Source organism: Augochlora pura, chromosome 2 (genome assembly GCF_028453695.1).
Source record: "Augochlora pura isolate Apur16 chromosome 2, APUR_v2.2.1, whole genome shotgun sequence".
Classification (NCBI taxonomy): domain Eukaryota; kingdom Metazoa; phylum Arthropoda; class Insecta; order Hymenoptera; family Halictidae; genus Augochlora; species Augochlora pura.
The window spans coordinates 12,937,540-12,957,729 of record NC_135773.1 but is presented as its reverse complement, the minus strand read 5'-3'; the positions used below and the strand labels follow the sequence as shown (position 1 = coordinate 12,957,729).

The following is a 20,190-nucleotide window of genomic DNA, read 5'->3' as shown; positions in this document are numbered from 1 at the left end:
ATACATAAGGGAACGAGACTCTTGAGGAATAATGCATACAGAAACGAAAAATCTTGGAGAATTTTTCCCTGGGAAGATATGTAAGGACTATCCATTATACATGAAATTATACGTAAAAATGTTATGGTACACGTAATGTTGGTTTACTACAGAACGAACTTCTAGTCACCGAAAATTGTCTCGATCTGCAGTTTCTTTTGCATATTTTCGGATAGTTTATTTCTGTATATTTTCTGAGCCGATGTAGCTCACTGCTTCGTCGATAATATCTTCCGTTAATTTTTTTACAGTTCCGATAGTTTTGAAATATGTTCTCGTGGAACTATTTCTATGTAATTTAGCTTAAATAACAGCTGGAAGTGTCTACTTGAAGACAGAGTAAATTAGATTAAATATAAATCGCATAAATACTTTAGAAAATTAGGAAACCTGAAACATTGACAAAAACAAAAAGATCAGTGAAAATTCCGCAAACCCATTGGGAAATTCATACGGATTTTATGATATATTTATGCGGCGCTATGTATATACAATATGGCTTAAATGAAAGCTAAAAATGTCTGCTCTAAAATGGTATAGATTAGGCTGAAATTATATAATCAGTACGTTCGCGTTGACGAACTTATTACACAACCTAATACAATACACGAGTTAACAAAAATTGTTCAAATTGTTAACTTAATTTTTTCAAGATCAATGTCAAGCCGAATTTTCAAGTTCGTCGAGTCGACGTTCACCGTAACGAAGACGTGGAGTTGCTCTAGGTTCTAGTGTTCCGTCGCTCCGTACATCGCGGAATCCGTTGCTTTAGAACATAAAGCGCGCGAGTTTCTTCGGTTGATAAAAGCTGAATGATAATTACGAGATCGCGAAGTCAATTGAGCGTGAAAATTCATTTCTCGCGACGACGACAGGGGAACGTTCGAACGAGGGCGGGGAAGCCCATTAAGAATATTCTACGCGGGGAATACGAAAGCGCGACGGTACATAATCCTGACGGAAGTATCACGCGAGACTCGGCGTTCCGTCGGCGTGACAAATTTCCAAGTGTCACGGTGTTTCATTAATTCCCAGACACACTGTCACCGCAGAGCCGGGAAGTTCATTTTCCGCAGCTCCGTGTCTACGACATTGCCGTTGCTGCATCGCCCGCGTGGTTCCCGACAATTTGCAAACAATTACTTTCGCGCTCAGTCTAATCGAACGTAAATGTCATTTGTCTTGAACAAACGGCCGTGGAAACTTCGCCAGGCGATGAACGAGTACAAGTTACTCGGTAAACAAACCGGATCCACGTTAAATTCCGTGCAAAATAGAACCGCGACTTATGAGTACATACACTCGGCTATACTCTCCATAAGTTGCAATAAATATAGATCACGTAGAATTTTCGTTCTTTGTTTAACGATTTAGCTATTACTTCAGGTGTTACCAATCTATATTTATCAGAAATGCATCAAAAAATGCATTTAATAAATATTAATTAATAAACATTGCAAATTATACATAAAAGCAATAAATAATAAATTAGTGAGAAAATAGTAGGAGCTCTTGTAGCCAGTATTAAGACCTTATTTATGAGACACTCGACTACTGGGTTGTCTCATGAGATACCCGGGTATTATTACTCTATCCGAATACATGTGTATAGGTACTAGCGCTACTAAAAAGCGTTGCTTCGTTAGCGGTTCGCAACGAAAATTTCACAATTCATTTGCTGGAAAGTCATTTCCTTCGTAATCGATTCATCGCTTTCGAGAATAATGTGAGTAATGAAATTTCGCAAAAATTCAAATTAAATTGGAAGTTTAAAGGGGAACATTTTGTGGATACCGTTGTCCGTCCCGCTATATTGACAAATGGCCTAAGTTCAAAATTATAAGAAATGAGTTAATTGTAAATTATAGTTACACTATTTGTACTAGTATAATATAGTATATGTATAATAGTTACACTATCATACTATTTAATACTTCAATTTCAATTCGATTAAATGTATTACTTTAAGTATATGAAATTTTAAGATAAAGCGTGAAATAACGTTATCATAATTACTATTCTTTCAGTCTAATTCCTTACTATACATCTACAATCAATTTTTCATTTCTTTTTGAATTTTTGCTTAAATGTCATTTGCTCAACGCCACTCTGTTGGTGGCGTTGAGCCATACGACTCTTCTGTTTTAATGTTCCATTCCTTTTCCTTAATCGAAGAACATTCATCAGCGCATACAATTTGAATGTCTTAAAAAATAATGCTGAACAGAAATTTTATTAAAACGTTGTATACTACGTTCAGAAAAATTGAGATCAACTGCCTATCAGGTCAAAATAGCAAAAGTTAGTTCGGCTGTTAGATTGAATTCTTATTGTACAATAAATCGGCTTGTCGCGACCCGACGCGACAAAGAGCCGACGATTGACATAGCAAAAGAATTCAAACTCCATTTGAACTTAAACACGGCGACATGGGAACAGACCACGAGAAAGGACCGCGTCGAACAAAATAGAACCAGTGCCGGCGGTTGTTCGGGCGATTGATGTAACATGGAATTGCAGCATCCGGGAGCGTTAAAGAACGTCAGTCCATCCTCCTGGCAACGATCTCGTCGCGTCGTCGGATCGACAGGGAGGAGCAATTTCGGCGCGATAAATAAATCTCACGGCCGGCAGCGCCGACGGAAGGAGAGGAGAGCCGACTACAATTTCGTTGCTAGAGGAATCCCAACGCAACGGCGCGCAGCGTGTGCACCGTAACGAAGATTGATTCCGGAGATGCGATGCCTCGAGACTTTGATGAATCGGCAGTCGTTCATCCGTTGAATGTTCCATTTAAGTTTCCCGCTCATTGCGCCCGTTCGTGGCCCATCCTCGCCGAGGTAAAGACGCCGTACACCATGGCGGTCGGTGGATCATAGAGGAAAGCTCTAGCCGCGTGCTGAATGTCTGTTATTAGGATGATTGATCGAGCGGACGGGACATGCGGTTGTCGATCCTCTTTTTCTGCAAGATCGCGTTGCCTTCGATAGGTTCGTCGATGCAGTTTGTCACTATCTAGGAAAAAGTTATTGAAATGTTTGCAACCAGCAGTTGATATAAGATGCCCGTTGATTCAGAAAATTATTATCCTTGAGGAAATTTCTTGAAATATATGCTACAGAAATAGTTGCTTCGAGGAGGTTCATTTTGCGTTTGATTTTGAGCAAGCATGTGTTTTATGCGGATTTTTTGCATTTCTAGCAAGCATGAGTAGATCTAACGTAAACCATTAACACTAAGCCTAACGCCACCGGTCGAATAAAGTCGTGAAACTGCATTCGTTAAAAATTATTCAACATGTATCTTTGCTCAGGCAAACGCTGTTACAAAAATTGTAAAAAATTTGAATAAATTCTATCTTGTAGTTCTTACGACGCAATTTCTGTTAGCCGTTTTGAAATCTCTGTAGCTTTAGTGTTAAAAATATTTAAAGAATTAGACAATATTATTGCATTATTTCTGACTTGATAAAACGGTTAAAGAAAGAAATATGTCCGGTATTTCCTATACCTTCTAATCAATGCAAATAATTTTTATTTCGCACACAAATCTACAGTCTCATGATTAGTACACTTTGAACGGTTTGATTAAAGTTTAACAGAATCAATGGCGGTAGAAAGATCTATTTAAAGTATTCAATAAAATAAGGCAGTTTAAAATACTGTTAGAAATGAGCTTCTACAATTAGCTGATATTCACAATGATTCGTACTTAAAGAAAAACTGACAAAACGGTCATTAGAACTAATCTCGTAAAAACGTTCAGTACGTCTTTAGATGCTTGTTATATTACAAAGATGTATCATGTTTCTACCATATGCCGCAACAATTATTAACAATAACCATGCTAAAACGATTTGGCCAGCTTTTGATCCGACAGATTTCCGCGTTTCTTGCTTGCAAACTGAAACGCGGAGAACCTTTCAGAACAGTTTCGCTATTCTGGACATCCGAGGGGCTTGCTTCCGAAGGAGTACGTCGAATCACAATGTGCTCTATCAAGAACGCTATTAAAATGATTGATGGAGCGGACGCAGTGTCACGCACTTTCGTCTCGGGACAAGCAAATTTGCAAAGTGATTCTCATTTACCCGCGCCTTCGCTTTGAACGCGTTCACGGAAGCAGGGCGACGCGACACAACGCGACGCGACACGCGATTAAATTTGAAAGGTTGCCTCTATCCACGAGCCACGCGCCTGCACGCAATTAAAAGTATTGATTTAGTGATTAGCAGGTTGAATTGACGCGACGGAACACTTCCATCCCCCTCTGTCTTCGCCGAACGTGCAGCCGCGATTTCCTCCGCGCGAAATGGAGCGTTTCGCGACGCGCTGGGGCCACCGGCTTTTTAATCCCCGGAATGCGGCGAGGCTCTTGTTCCGAGCTATTTGCGGAACAAAGGGACAAACTCCCTTCGTCCGCGGTGCGGTCCCTTTTTCGACCAGGCTCTGATTAAAGTTGGACCGAAACTGGCGAAGGGTTCACAGTTCGTGTTCGGACCGCCTCGGATGTTTGCGGACCGTGCTTCCTCAAGGGACGATGCTTTACAGTGCATTTTGGGGTAGCGTGGGAATTCCGCTTGTTTATCGTCGTTCCGCAGTAAATGTTCAATGAGAATGTTTCTTTTCTTTTATTATTTATTTACTGACACATCTGCCCTCGAACGACGGATCATTTTCGTGTCCGTACTTTTCGACAATTAAGCCATTCAGCTAGTTTTCAAAAATTAAGTTATTACGTGAACGATTTAATTACTCTGGGTCAAAATTAATCTCGTCAACGACTCGCAAGGATTAATAGTAATTAGCGGCCACTTGTGGGATTACAATTCCTAGGATTGTGTGTGAATATAATACAACAATTATTTAATGTAGGAGTTAGAAGAAACTGTCTTTTCTCTTAATAATAGAATTAAGTTGAAAATAATATAACATTAAAACTCAGATACTTCTAATGTCTTCACAATTTTCCCATTCGTGCATTCATAATTGTTATAAATGGATAAAATCACCAGTCTACTTGTTTGCTCGATCTATCGGCTTCAAAATCATTTTTCTGTAATACTTTATACCAATTGTACTAACTTAGAATTCGGACACACGTCGAACATTTTAGAAAAATATTCACGAAATGGAGAGTGGTGTTTTGTCTCTTTCACAAGATACTATTCATCATTGTGTCAAAGCTATGGAATTTATTGACAAAGAAATTGATTTAGTGTGCCTTAAGCTTCAAGATTAATATAAAATGCTTAAAGTATTGACATAGTATATCCATACATCTGGAAACGTTATTTCGACAATCGCGAATATCGTTCAAAGAGGAATTTTTGCAGCCAGTATTTTCTCACAGGATTGAAGAATCGCTAATTATTCATATTCACAGATTTATAGCGAATCTTTAACAAAAATTCACATCGACATTGCGAAATTTTTATTCGTAAGAAATGAAACTACGTACTCAATAGCTTGAAACGTTTCATTAAGACAATGTCATTTGACATAACACAAATATCACCATCATCTAAGTGAAAATTCTCCATTCCCCCATAATTTTCCGAGGAACAAGCATTTCGAGTTCCAGTGGCGAACATCTTAGACCATCTTCGTTCACCCTCAACGTTTTTGATCATCGCAGCGATGGTCTTTCGAACTGAATGGCCATTTCGACGCAGTAATTGATTCCTTCCTGATTCGCTCCCCTCATCTTCTTAAGCTATTTTAGATAATGCTCGATCACTATTCATCGCTTTAACAAATACGCTCTACGAAAGCAATTTTCATCGCGTTCCAACACGATCTCCGAAAATGATAATCTTCTTTCACTCCATCTCCTGACGGCACGCGAACTAGACCTCGTCGCTTCTTAAAGGATCGTCTAAAAGGTTCAGACAGACCTCGAACGGTAAGATTGACGACCTCAGAGATACTTCGTGTCTCCCCGGGGACCATCCTGCTCCTTGGACCTTACTGAAAGGATGGCAGAGGTACTAAACTTCTCTTTAACTCCGGGTTTTTTTTAAAGTTCCCCTACAAAACTCGACATTTGCATAAACTTCCCCGGTAAGTAGCCTGCAGATTTTATCCTTTTACTATGAAAGATGTATCAAGGAGAAATCCAGGTGGATCATGCTGTTTTCAGTGTACCGCAGAAACTCGACGTTGGTCTCTGTCTGATAGGAATATCATCGAATCGCAAAGCTTCAAATGTAATTTTCTTTTCCTTGAATTATTCCTTCGAAATTCAACACTGTTACATCATTTTTGCCGGTTTCTACGTATTAATACGTGTCTTTATTTTCTTCGCAATTTTATTTGAAACCTGTACCAGTACTTTTAAAAACGCTACCTTGTTTATCATTTCACACGAGTAGAACAGTTGAAATCGTGTCAATCAGAAAACCATCTTATTAAAACAGATTTCATTTAAGAAAAAATATAACTCGTATATTAGAACTTCCAATATTTCCGATCACTAATAATATATCTATAATATACTAATAATATATATGATTATCTGTTTCCTTACAAGAAAAGCCGAGAGAAGATTTAATCGCTAAGCCTCCATTGATCAAGCCCCCGGTCGGTAAAAACGCGTTAAACTATTCCTGATTTTGTCTAATAAATAATTTAGTCGCGGTGCAACGGAGTCGTCTATAACTCGTGCAAATTGCCCTTAGATTCATCGATCGCGAGACCGCGGAATAAACATTTCGAGTGTGTATCGCGAATCGAGGGCGGCGTCCTCAAAGAGCGTGGGCGGAGGCGCCTCAGAATCGCCGAGACTAATGAAAGAAACGTTTTTCCCCGGCCAGCTATTTCCTTCTCGGGCGAATCGTACGCTTCGGAGAAGCGATCAAGGCACGTTTCGGCCGACTCGTGCAGGCCAATATAAACCGTGCCGGCCAAGTAATATCGGACGGGAAAAAGCTTTCTTCGAGTGGAACAGAAACGACGACGTGGAAGAGGCCACGACGAGAGTCTGTCGACCAGCCTTGACCCTCTAGATACCTCGGTCTCTCTACTCGACCGCGTTTCCCGCTGAAATCGTCACGATTTTAGAGCGACCTGCGACTTATTGCGAACTGTTTCGTCGTTACCGAGTACATTTCAACCGACTGATCGGCGTTTATCGCACTATGTCCTACCGCTGACATCTTCTATATCAATGATTTTTCGTAATAAGTGCCCCAGTGTTTTTATCAAGAGCACGCTGAACTGTATCGACTAGTATAATAAAAAATATATATAATAAAAATAAATTTATAAATAAAAATATATACCATTTTAAAAAATTAAGTTGTATATCGTCGACATACAGTGGGTCAAAAAAGTATTGGCACAACCAGTTTTCTTTGAATATCTTTAAACTATAAAGTAATCTATTAACATTAACTATGGTTATCAGTGTCTTTTGACGCACATAAATAGTATGTTTAGTGAGATGTCTCAGTTATTTGTTATAAGGAAATAAAGTCGAGAAAACGAAAAATCCAGAGTCAAAAAAGTATTGGCGGCACACATACGATTTTGCTAGAAGAGTAAGTGTTACTCGCTTTCATACACGACAATTTCGGATTCAGGAACGTAAGCATAAACAGAATTTGCTGTTACGAATCTCTTACCTCATTTAACACAATCAGCACGTGTTTGCACTTCGAACAAGAATCATGTCTAGGAAGAAGAGCGAGTTATCAATGAGCGTGCGAAATGAAATTATTTCATTACACAAAAGTGGTAAAAGTTACCGAAAAATCGGCAATTCATTAAATTTAAGTTTCTCGACAGTGAGAAATGTAGTAAAAGAATTTAAGGAAACTGATAGCGTCGAGGACAAATCGCGATTAGGTCATCCGAAAATACTTACCACTAGAGAACGAAGAGCTATCACCGAAGAACCAATAAAAATCCTTTTATAAGTGCCAAAAGTTTAGCTGTTGACATCGCAACATATTCGGGAAAAGAAGTGAATGCCCAAATAGTTCGAAATGTTTTACATTCTGCGGAAATTTATGGTAGAGCAGCGAGAAAGAAACCGTTCATTAATGAGAAGAATAGGGAGAAACGGTTCGGGTTTGCAAAAATATATCCAAGTAAGACAATGGAATTTTGGAAGACGGCTATTTTTTCAGATGAGAGCAAGTTCAATCTTTTCAGCTGCGATGGAAAAAGATTTGTATGGAGGAAATCGAACACCGAATTAAATCAAAAGAATATTATTCCTAGAGTAAAATACAGCGGTAGTCATGTCATGGTATGGGGCTGTATGTCATATCATTGGAGTAGGAAATTTGGCTTTTATTGACGATACAACGAATGCAAGCGTCTATATCGACATGTTGCGAAATAATTTGTTAACGAGTGCAACAAAAATGGGCATAAACGAATCGCTTCGATTCCAACAAGACAACGACCCGAAGCACACGGCAAGGAAAACAAGGGAATGGTTATTGTACAATGTACCAAAACAACTCCCTACACCGCCTCAATCGCCGGATATTAACCCCATAGAACATTTTTGGCATATTTTAGATTTAAAAATACGAAAAAGGGAAATTAAAAATAAAAATGATCTCAAAGCGACGCTTTTAGTAGAGTGGTCTAACATTTCATCGAAAATTCTGCAAAAACTTATCGAATCGATACCTAATCGATTACAGGCCGTAATTAAGGCTAAAGATATGCACAGGAAATATTAAGTAAGTTTAATTGTACGCTCCAACAGTTGAGTAACACTTACATCCTTATAACAAATAACTGAGACTTCTCAGTAAACGTACTATTTATGTGCGTCAAAAGACACTAATAAACATAGTTAATGTTAATAGACAACTGTATAGTTTAAAGATATTCAAAGAAAACTGGTTGTGCCAGTACTTTTTTGACCCACTGTATTCACCTCAAACAATTTTATTAGCATCAGATTACACGGCCCCTAAAAATATTCAAACGTCGTTCGGAACATTTTTCAATATCACCGACAGTTTCGGAAATATTTGAATAGATCGATTTAAATGTGTCGCCCTGTACAAACACTTTGGAGAATCGCTCATTCTTTAAAATTCGTTTGTAAACCGTATCAACGAAACATGATGCGGTTTACACATGTGTCATCGAGTTTGGAGTCATTGCAAGCGCTTCTATTTTCTCTTCTTTGTCCTCTCTCACTTCTACGCACGGACGCGCGCGTGTACGTACATTCAAGTGTGCGTATGTGTGTGTGTGTGTGTGTTTCACCCTGTGTTCTGTTTTCATTGTTGCGCGCGACGCGCGTTCGAATCGCGTGCGACAGATATGTACCTGTTATCGAGCCCCCCTTTTTCCGTATTTTCACGGGACAGTGCCCCGTGTGCCGTGTAAAAACAACTTCCACCTAACCCCGCGGGTTTTGTAAAGGGGCCGGCCACCCACGACAGTGCGTCCCAAATTCAATAAATAACTCTCGACCGTCAGCGAATGGTTTGCTATCCAGGCTTTCTCACGTTTCCACGGCGAGCGCGAAAGTCGATCGCTGATACGTCGGATTGTACACAAATCGAATCAATTACTGGTACATCGCGTGTCCATCCCCTTCCGTTTCGCGGCGCATTATTTTTTTACAGACGGTCACGAGACTCCATCGTTTCTGCTATTATTCCCGTGGATACTCTTCCAGTAAGTCGATACAGTAATTTGGAGATGATGTTTGCATACACACGCTTTTGTTCATAAATCGCTGCGTGATGACTAGACTGTCGATATTTATAACAAAATAAAAAGATTTCTGAATTATGACAAGAATTGCAACAAGAAGAAAAATTCGTGAAGTAATTAAACATCAAAGCAATGTCTCAGAACAATGTTTTAGTGTGTCCTAATGCAATAGCTGCAGTTCTCGAATGCTGCTGTACAATTTGATCAAAATTGGACACTCGGTAACAAAAATAAATCACACTGTCGCGCACGAAGCTACGAGTAAACGAAGAATTATTGCGGCCAATATATTAACAAATCTAGCATTAAATTGGATTTCGCCCGCAAATATTGGTGGAACACTCGACTCTAATTCGGTCTGCATAGATCGCGTTCTCTAGGCCGCGAAACGAGACGATGTTTTCCCCTCTTTTCGAGAAGCGTTTAATCCGATTCCAAGCAGGTCGCGAATTTTTCGTTGGCAAGCAGTTAATAGGATCTGTCCCGGTCTCTATGTATAATATGCAGATTCGTTTCCACCCATTTTCCCTGAGAGATGTTCCGATGTTTTCCTTTTTTTTTTTTTAATGAGTTTTTAACGACGCTCGTCAGTTTATAATTCCTCCGTGTATTTTCCATCCGTCGTCGCTGGACGGTTCGTCGCGAGACGTTTTAATCGTTGCAGAGTAAAATATGCGATGCGAAAGCGTGGAGAAGATCATACGATTCTTCGTAATCGCGTGTACACTTTAATCTGTTTCGTCGTCTCGACGAATCGCGCGGAGAACGCTCGTCGCAATTTCTACTCCACAAACTTCGCTCGTTCGAGTGATTAAAATTGTTCTTGCAAAAGTGTTTTCAATTTGTGCGAAATGGGTTGGTCTCTGCTGTTTCAAGGACAATTTCGAATCGCTTAAACGCAATCGTACAAACTGTCCAGAGACCCAGTGGTGTGCATAATTATAGACTCACAATACCTTTAACATTCTTACACGTTCGCATTTGGTTTTCGTTCAACTAACAGTAAAAATGTACAAATTTTCTGCATTAGAAATACGGAAATATGATTTCTGTTTGGTTTTTGTTGAAGTGTTGGTAAAAATATAACAGTTACTTAGGGTTTATAATTACTCGCGGTGCTGCATTTAACATTACGAAGCAGAGAATGAATGACACGAACGAGGCTTACTAAAATGTTCTTGATCTGAGTTGGCCAGATCTTCTCCAATCTGAACGGTTTCTTTCGAAAAAGGGGGACAAATCACAATCCAATACATTTTGTCCGACGGTCGAAGATTAATAATAAGAAGTAAGATTCTATTTGAACGTGAAAGAACTATATCTGGCCACGAGAATGAGATCTCGAGCTCCGAGAGATCGCGAGTTCCTCAGATTTTCAAGGATCAATTTCTCCTCCCTCGGAAAGCTTTCGCAGACCGTAGAACGGCGAGCGATAAATTTCGCAATAAAACGCGTCGGGTGAGTGAAGAGTGCTTTACAATTCCTCGCGTCTCTGTAGCAGGACATGCACAGAGAGCATTCCGAATACCGAATTTCCGACCGCGTAACTTCCTCGGCTACACGATTATTCAATTTCACCGTGTTCCAGCATCCAATTTTATCGCAGCCAACCGCCGCGCGGCCCCCTTGAATTATGAATCGTCGCGATGAATTTAGAGCGAGAAACGCCGGCGAAGTGCGCACGCGATACAAACGCCGGGTCTAAAGTTAACCGATCGCGGGGAAACACTTGTATCATTCACAGAGTCCGTTGCTCGGCGGAATTGTTTATTTAGCGAACCCGGGACAGTTCTGAGCCGGGCAGCATACAGAGCAGCGTTAGCGCCGCGGGCGAACTACGCGAGAACAGAGGAAAAAGTACACTTTGTATCGCCATTAGGTACGAATCAGGCATTATGCATTCCGTTTAATGGATTAATGGACGCGTAATTGGAAACACTAATCCTGAGTAAAAGGTACATTAATCCATGGGGAAACGGGACGCGCATTTTAGACCGGTGTTGCTGGGAATTCGTAGTCGAATTCGACGTAGTTTCACCGGTTAGTATGCAATTTCCTGGTTTTAACGTTGTTACTACGGTGGAACGATGCGTTTGATACCTTTTCGGGTAATTTCAATCACGGGGAAACTGTAAGAAGGTGGCCTAACTGGTGTAATATGGAAACGCGAGATGGAGAACGATAGTTTTAATGAATTTACACTTCGACGTCGAAAGTGGCATAGAAATGAACCAACAAACGCAACTACGCCGTGCAATATTTAAAAAGTGGTGATGTTACTGCTGTATTTAGGTCAAATGATTAATTGTGTGATTAATGGAACGAGGATTTCACAGGTTTACTATGAAAGTATATAAAATATGAAAATATCTGCGCACTACTTGCAGCTTAGTAAAACTGAGCTCGCCGTTACGTGCCCAGAATCTTTAACACGATTTTGCATTTTGGGTAGAGGGCATTAAATTCATTTCATGAATGTTACTGTTTCAAACTGTAACTCATGACATGATACACAGATTTTACGTGTTTATGATAAAAAGTGAGTAGTTGCAAATTATGATAGGAGATTTCGAAAATTTAGAAATACCAGTGGATTCCTTTTTAATTTATTGAGAAAGAACTTGCTGATCGGTTTCTATTTCTCGCAAATTGATGCTAGAAATCTTTATTTTCCATCAAAATCCGCAGTCTAGTTACAATGGGCCGCATTAATATTCGGACACCATCGAATTTAAGAAATTTTTACTCCGTATCTTTACTGTTTGTTGAGTTAATGAATTTATAGGTTTTTAATAAGTCAGAACACTTACTTTAAATTCTACAAACATAAGTTTTATTCACATAATTTGTATAGTTTTATTATTAATTGATATTAAATGAACTAGTGCTTAATTTTGACGTCGCAAAAATAATCGGACACTTTATAAATTATAATCTGTTCATTAAGAATACACATATACTTTAACAAAAAATATAATCGATGCTAATACTTTGTTGGATTACCATTTTGCCTAATTAATGATTTAATCGTTTAGGCATACTAGAAATAATTTTATTTAAATATTCTAATGGAATACGTGACCATTCTTCGGTTAATCGCAATTTCAATTCTTCTTCGGACTTTATTGGCGACAATCTGATTCGACGATCTAAGTAATCCCATTTTTCAATCGGATTTAGATCTGGTAATTGTGGAGGAGTTTTTAATTCTTTTGGACAATTATATGATAAATATTCTTGAACTATACGTGATTTATGTTTGGGGTCAATATTTTGGTAAAATTTAAAATTGTTACCAATGTTCATATTAATAGCACTTTTTAGTCAACTTTGTTTCAAAATATTTAAATATTTATTTTTGTCTAATATTCCATCAATAAAAACTAATTCACCCACTCTAGCAGCTGAGACACAATCCCAAACCATCACACTTCTTCCACCGTGTTTCAACATTGGTTTAAGATTCTTAGTAAGAAGTTCTTCATTAGCTTTACGCCATATAAGTTTGTGCCTATTAGAGCCGTAAATATTATATTTGCTTTCGTCTGCAAAAATTACATCTTTCCACCATGTTTCTTCTTTAGAAGTGTATTCTTTAGCGAAGAGTAGTCGCTTCTTTCGATTAATAGCGTTAATATATGGCTTTTTTCGGGCAACTCTGCCATGATATCCATTTTTATGAAACATCCGACGAACTGTTTCGGGATGAATCTTTTTACCAATCTCCTCAAAAAACTCTGCTGTCAATTTTGTGGCACTTAAACTAGGGTCTACTTTTATTTTCCTAATAATATTACGTTTATCGCGATCGTTAAGTAACTTTGGGCGACCTGTTTGAGGGATAGATTCAATTCTATCCTCACGATTACGTCTTCGTACAATGTCCGCAACAATGCTCTTGCTCAAATTTAATAACATCCCGATTTCTCTATACGATTTTCTATTTTCGTGAAGATAAATAACAAGTTGGCGTACATTAACCGACGTACATTGACGTACATATTACTCCCTTTACGTGGCATATTCACAACTAATATGTCCAACACGAACAAAATTTGAATTATGCAAAATTTGCATAATTCTATGAGATAGTGCTTACATCATATGTTTACAAACTTTGTTAACTTTGCCATCAAGTAAAGTATTCACCCTAACAGGGCACTTAAACTACAAAGCGTATGGAATGTCCAAATATTTTTACGACGTCGAAATTAAGCACTCGTTCATTTAATATCAATTAACAATAAAACTATACAAATTATGTAAATAAAATTGATGTTTGTAGAATCTAAAGTAAGTATTCTGGCTTATTAAAAACCTATAAATTCATTAACTCAACAAACAGTAAAGATACGGAGTAAAAATTTCTTAAATTCGATGGTGTCCGAATATTAATGCGGCCCACTATATTTACTCCTAGACAATTTTGAACGTCGCTGGATTGAAGAAGCTTGAAAGAATCCGCGATTGTTGTCTCATTGTTTCGCATCGTTCAAAAATCATCCGACTTTGTGATAAACAAGCCACACCGCCTAACTAACAAACCTTCAATTTTTCTGTGCAGAAACACGGGCCCCGGATGAAGTGCGCAGCCTGCCGTGTGGTAGCTCACGCACTCTGCGCGATGAACTTGAACTTCCCGTGCAAATCTAGCTTCCGAGACGTGGGTGTCCGGCAGTATCGAGAACAAACGAACACGCAGCACCATTGGGTCCACCGTCGGTCCCAGAAAGGCAAGTGCTCGAACTGCGGCAAGTCGTTCCAGTCGAAGCTGAGTTTCTCCTCGAAGGAGATCGTGGCGGTGAGCTGCAGCTGGTGCAAGATCGCGTACCACAACAAGGAGGCCTGCTTCAGCGTGCAGAAAGTTGGGGAGAATTGCGAGCTCGGTGGCCACGCGTCGATCATCGTGCCTCCGTCCTGGATCGTGAAACTGCCGAGGAAAGGCAGCTTCAAGAGCAGCTTGAGAAAATCACCGAGGAAGAAGAAGTCGGGTGAAAGTCGACGAAAGTCTAAGGAGAAAGACAAAGACAAAGAGCAGGACAAGGATAAGGACAAGGACCAGGGCAGGCTCTGGGTGGTCAAACCGATCCCGTCGCCTATTGTCAAGCCGGTGTTGGTCTTCATCAACCCGAAGTCCGGAGGCAATCAGGGTGCCAAGCTGCTGCAGAAGTTCCAGTGGCTTCTCAACCCCAGACAAGTCTTTGATCTGACGCAGGGAGGGCCCAGGATGGGGTGAGTTTGCGTCTGCGATAGGGATGCTGTATGCTAAGAGACAGAGAGAGAGGAACGAGGAATTTCGTTAAAAACCGCAGGGTGGTTGGACCGGTTACTATGTAGTGCTCAATTGCTATGCCTTTAGTTTGTTTTTGGGCGTCATTAACTATATATTTACCGTACAAAACATATTAAATTGTTTTATTAAGAAATGGACCACACGAAAGTATCAAAAAATTAAATATGCCCTATTCGATAGATATAAAAGTTAATTATGTTCGAAAAAAAACCAGAAGCGCGGAAATTAATCTCCCCATAATAAACGGCTTCACACCCTAATTAATTAACTGCTAGGCTGTGGATTCTTCTGCAAAAAAAAAAATTACTACATCTATTGCAAGAAATAGGTGCCAAATAAAAATCTCTGTCTTTAATAATGCTCAATATTTTCGTAACTAAAACAATTTCGTAACTAACAATAACGAGAATCGAACTTTTGAAGTATTCGCGTAAATGTCCATGAATAGACCGTGGATCTTCATGGAGAATGAAAAGAACATCTGCATCGAACGCAGTATTCTTTTTGTCTGACCTTTTAGCTACTTGATAATTCATCAATCTTCGTGGCAAATAAAGCTTAATCTGGTCTATTTCCTTGTGCAAAAATGGAACCGTAGTCTCAAGAAATCAGAATTACTCAATCGAGACAGTTCCACACGCGTCAAAGAGAGAAACGCGCCCTCTGCGGGAAAAGTTGATTATCTAAATGCTTGTTGAACAATCGTTCCCACGGAGTTAATAAAACAATGAATGATGTATCAAGGAATTTCGAGCGGCACTTTTAAATTTAGCGGTTCGAAGTTTCAGCGGAGAATTAGGTTAATTGAATGGAAATTGAGTTGAAAATGAATTGGCTGAATGGATTAGGTGAATGGTGGGGCCGGGATATTGGAAAATATGATAAATGAACAAGAGGTTTAATTAAAGTTCCACCGGAGGCTGGCTCGCAGCCAGGAAGTAGGTGAATAAAGGTGAACAGTTGTCGCTATGGGCATTATCGGAACTTTCTCGAGAAGTTCATTCGGAAGTTCGGCCGTTTCGGTCGGCTGCATTTATGGCCACGTAGACAAACGTTCGCGAATGTTTAAACGTCGATTAAACGTTCATTAATATCGTCATTTTCGAAATGAATCTCGTTTAACTTTTCATCGTGGAAGGAGGAGACAGCACTTTCGATTTTCTGTAGGCTTTGGTGCACCAATGAGAAATTTCGAACCCAAATATTGTGATAGCTATGCTATCGGTGCGTAGCTAGTAGCACTGGTTACGCTTCAATTACTATGCAAACATCAGCCTTTAATTATTTCAACTTGTTACACACTTTAAAACCAACTGAGAACTTCAAAATACAAATATTATAAGCATCAGGTTTCCGTAATTTCCACAATACGTTTAACATTATTTTCTCTAGAAAAACTTTATTTTCCCTAAGGACTCGGAAATACTTAGATAAAGGATTTTATGCATTCGGAAAGGATGATTTTATTAATTCGTTAGAATGATCAAGAAAAGATCTTTCTGCTGCTACATTACAACATAAAAATCGCATATTCTTAAATTCTGTTTAAATCGTTAAATAGCAATATAAAATTCACAGTAATAATCAATAAAGTCTCTAAAATACAGTTAATAATATCATCAAGTACTGTTCGTCCGGATACTTGTGGAAACAAATAGCATTTGTCTAAAATGGGTTCCAGGCTCGAACTATTCAAGAAAGTTCCTAATCTCCGAGTGCTGGCATGCGGGGGCGACGGTACCGTCGGCTGGGTGCTATCAGTTCTGGACCAAATCGGTTGTTCTCCACCGCCGGCGGTCGGCACTCTTCCGCTCGGTACCGGAAACGATCTGGCGAGAGCTCTCGGTTGGGGCGGCGGTTACACGGACGAACCGATCGGTAAAATCCTGATGAACATCGGCGAGAGCGAGGCGATACTGCTGGACAGATGGCAGCTGGTGGTCGAGCGGAACCAGGATGCCCAGGGCGACGACGACAACGGCAAGGGCAAAGAGAATCTGCCTCTGAACGTCGTCAATAATTACTTCTCCCTCGGCGTGGATGCTCACATCGCCCTCGAATTTCACGAGGCACGAGGTTGGTGTCGGTGTCTCGGCCACCACTACGCCGCAAACCCAGCATATCCTATTCCCTTGACAGTCGCCAATGTCTCACGGTCCCGCGAACTCCTTTAAATTAATCTGTAAATAATGCAAAGACAAGCCGTGACTGCGGTCGAAGGGAAACTCGGTTTTACTGCGATGAGGTCAAGCTCCGTAGAACTTTTCTGTCGAATTATTTATCACCGGGAAATTGTTTCCCCGGGACTTATCGCCGCGAAATTGATGCGTTCTCGTGCGATTTTGGTCGACTTATCTAGCTATTGTTGCCTCGAGGTTGCACTGTAACAGTTTCGTTTTAACTTGCAAGCAATGCGCTCACGATTGGGCAACAATTATTCGAACAACGGTTAAAAGATGAAGACTGGCGAATCGAGTTTGATTCGACGAATAAAGTTTGATTATCGAATAAAAGTTTTTCTAAATAAATCCATAGAAGATTTTGTAATCGTTAATACAAGTGTAAAGGAAGGCATCGCCGATTTAATAGTTCTAATAGTAGTTGGAGTTGAACTAATTCTGTATGAATTCGTATAAATGTATTTTTTATAAAATTACGTTTAAAAAAGGTCAACCATTTTCCGTATTATTATTTGATTAATTTTACAATCACTGATACGAATAACTTATTCGAATAAAGAATCATGCGACTAATTGTTTTCGGATCAGACAAATAAATGGATAGAACAATTTATGACGAAACGTGTCGGCATGAAAACAAATATGTACATTTCAATTTCAACAGAGAGATATGTGTAAAGGGTGAAGCGTTCTGAAGTTAGAAAGGGGAATTGGACTAATTACAGAGGCGCACCCGGAGAAGTTCAACTCGCGGATACGGAACAAGATGTATTACGGTCAAATGGGCGGCAAGGATCTCGTGTTACGGAAATGGAAGGACCTCTCGGAATACGTGACTCTAGACTGCGATGGCCAGGACCTGACACCGAAATTGAAGGAGCACCGTGTGCATGCCATTGTGTTCCTGAACATTGCCTCTTATGGCGGCGGGACGCATCCCTGGGGTGCTACCAGTGGAACTAAGGAGCCTTCTACCGAAGATGGCCTGATCGAGGTGGTCGGCTTGACGACTTATCAATTGCCGCTACTTCAGGCAGGAGGACACGGCACCTGCATAGCACAGTGCAGCCAGGCCAAGCTCGTCACTACCAAAACCATTCCAATGCAGGTCGGTACCTCCTCCTTTGGGATTCTTATTCTTCTTCGAGATGCCTATTATTCTTCGACGTTCCTACTTGTCTTCAGGATTCCTATTCTTCTTCGAGTTTTTTTATATTTTTCGAGATTCTTATTCTCCTTCAAGATCCCTATCCTTTTATGTTTCTTCTAAATTTGATATTCCGAATAAAAATTGTAACTTTCTAAACACAAATTTCAAATTCGTATACTTCGACGATAATGGTGATGCAGTTGTAATCTGCATAGAAGCATGCTGGGAACTCATCTAAGCAAAGTGGCATAGAATAATACTTGATTATTAATACTTTAGCGACCGGGAATTTGGACGTAATTTAGCTCAATGTTACTTCGTTTCTATTTTGGTTTTATTAATTTTATTAATCGCGAAAGATATTTGATATTTAAAAAATTATATAATAGTATCGAAGCTTACGGTAGTACAATCTAACACATTTACCTTAATAATAGATATTAAATTATAGGTTAACATGGCAACCGATTCACAGGTTATAATTCGGGGTAAAAAGCCGTTTTATAGACTACCGGTCGGTAAAGTGTTAATGTGGAAAGACGTGTAAATAACAAGCAAAATGATATAGATATCTAATGTTACAATTTTCGTTGTTAAAGGTATACATAACAGTAGTTCTTCTCAACTTTCTATTTTTCTTCATTCCTATTCTTGTAGACACTCCAAATTACAATACTATATTTGTTCACAGCGTTATAAATCTAGAAATATGCTTTTACAGAAGAACTTCGTCTATAAGCATCAATCAAGAGAACAACTATCGCTTGATAATAGACTAGTTACTTATGTCCAATACTAATTTTAATCCACATTGATTTTCACAGTAGAACCTCGATTATGGCGACTGGTTGGGAGAATATGAACATTCAGATGATAGAGAAACTGCTTAGTCACAGTAGTAAATTAAATTCTGATTAATTTTCATAACAAATGTTGTTGCTTGTGAATTGATCGTGGATAATCGAGGCTCTATTGAAACTTGTACTTAAAAATTAAGGAATTGATACTAAGACCAGATTTTTCCCTAATTATCGTCTACCTGTTATCGAAATGGGAAGAAGGTGAAATATATTAGGTAGTACCGTTTGTCGCGACGAATTCAGTAAAAATGAAAGACAACGGTCATCGTTGCAGGTCGACGGTGAAGCCTGCCGGCTGCTGCCATCCATCATCAGCATGAAACTGTTGAACAAAGCGACGATGTTGGCGAAACGGCGAAACACCGGCAGGCCGCAGCAGGACGCCCAGCTCGAAAGATTAAAGTTGCCGGTGATGAAGATCAAGATGTCGGACTACGAACGGTACCATCACGACAAGGACATGCTAAAAAAGTCTGCGGCGACGTGGATCGTGGATCCGCTGGATCTAGACGCCACCACGGATCTCGAGTCCTTGAGGAAGATCCTGGCGAAGGATCATAACATGGACACTTGTTGCTTCCTCGACTGTGAGTACGGTACACTTTTATCTCGAACTGTCGCGTTACCACGGACTTTATGAATTCATGACGCGCGCGAGCCGACTTTAAAAAGCTAAGTGAACGTTCCCGCGGAACATCGGTGCCGCGAAATGGCGTCGAGAATGCCTTGGATCGTATGAAGCACCTACTTCGGACGCGGTCTTGTTACAAGGAAAAATCGTTTAGTACCGTTTGGGGGGTTTTCTTCCAGTACAAATTCTAGAGGATTTTAAGAACTTTTTCCGAAGTCAGTTCTTGGAGTTATTGAAAAAGAGATGCCCCTTAATGGCTATAGAAACAGTTCCAAAGAAATCTTTCTGCGAAACGTAAAATTGGAAATAGGATTCTCTAGGATCGTAAGAAATTATTCGTAGAAT

At 39.6% G+C, this 20,190-nt stretch overlaps 1 protein-coding gene across 1 annotated transcript in view; it reads left to right on the top strand.

Annotated features, from left to right (window-relative positions):
• Window positions 1-20,190, top strand: part of Rdga (retinal degeneration A) — an 80,766-nt gene that overhangs the window by 39,788 nt on the left and 20,788 nt on the right. Inside the window, exons 3-6 of the mRNA XM_078196117.1 lie at window positions 14,296-14,963; window positions 16,706-17,100; window positions 17,930-18,312; window positions 19,489-19,801. Of these exons, the coding sequence (XP_078052243.1) occupies window positions 14,296-14,963; window positions 16,706-17,100; window positions 17,930-18,312; window positions 19,489-19,801 (1,759 nt within the window). The remainder of the gene's footprint in view (window positions 1-14,295; window positions 14,964-16,705; window positions 17,101-17,929; window positions 18,313-19,488; window positions 19,802-20,190) is intronic.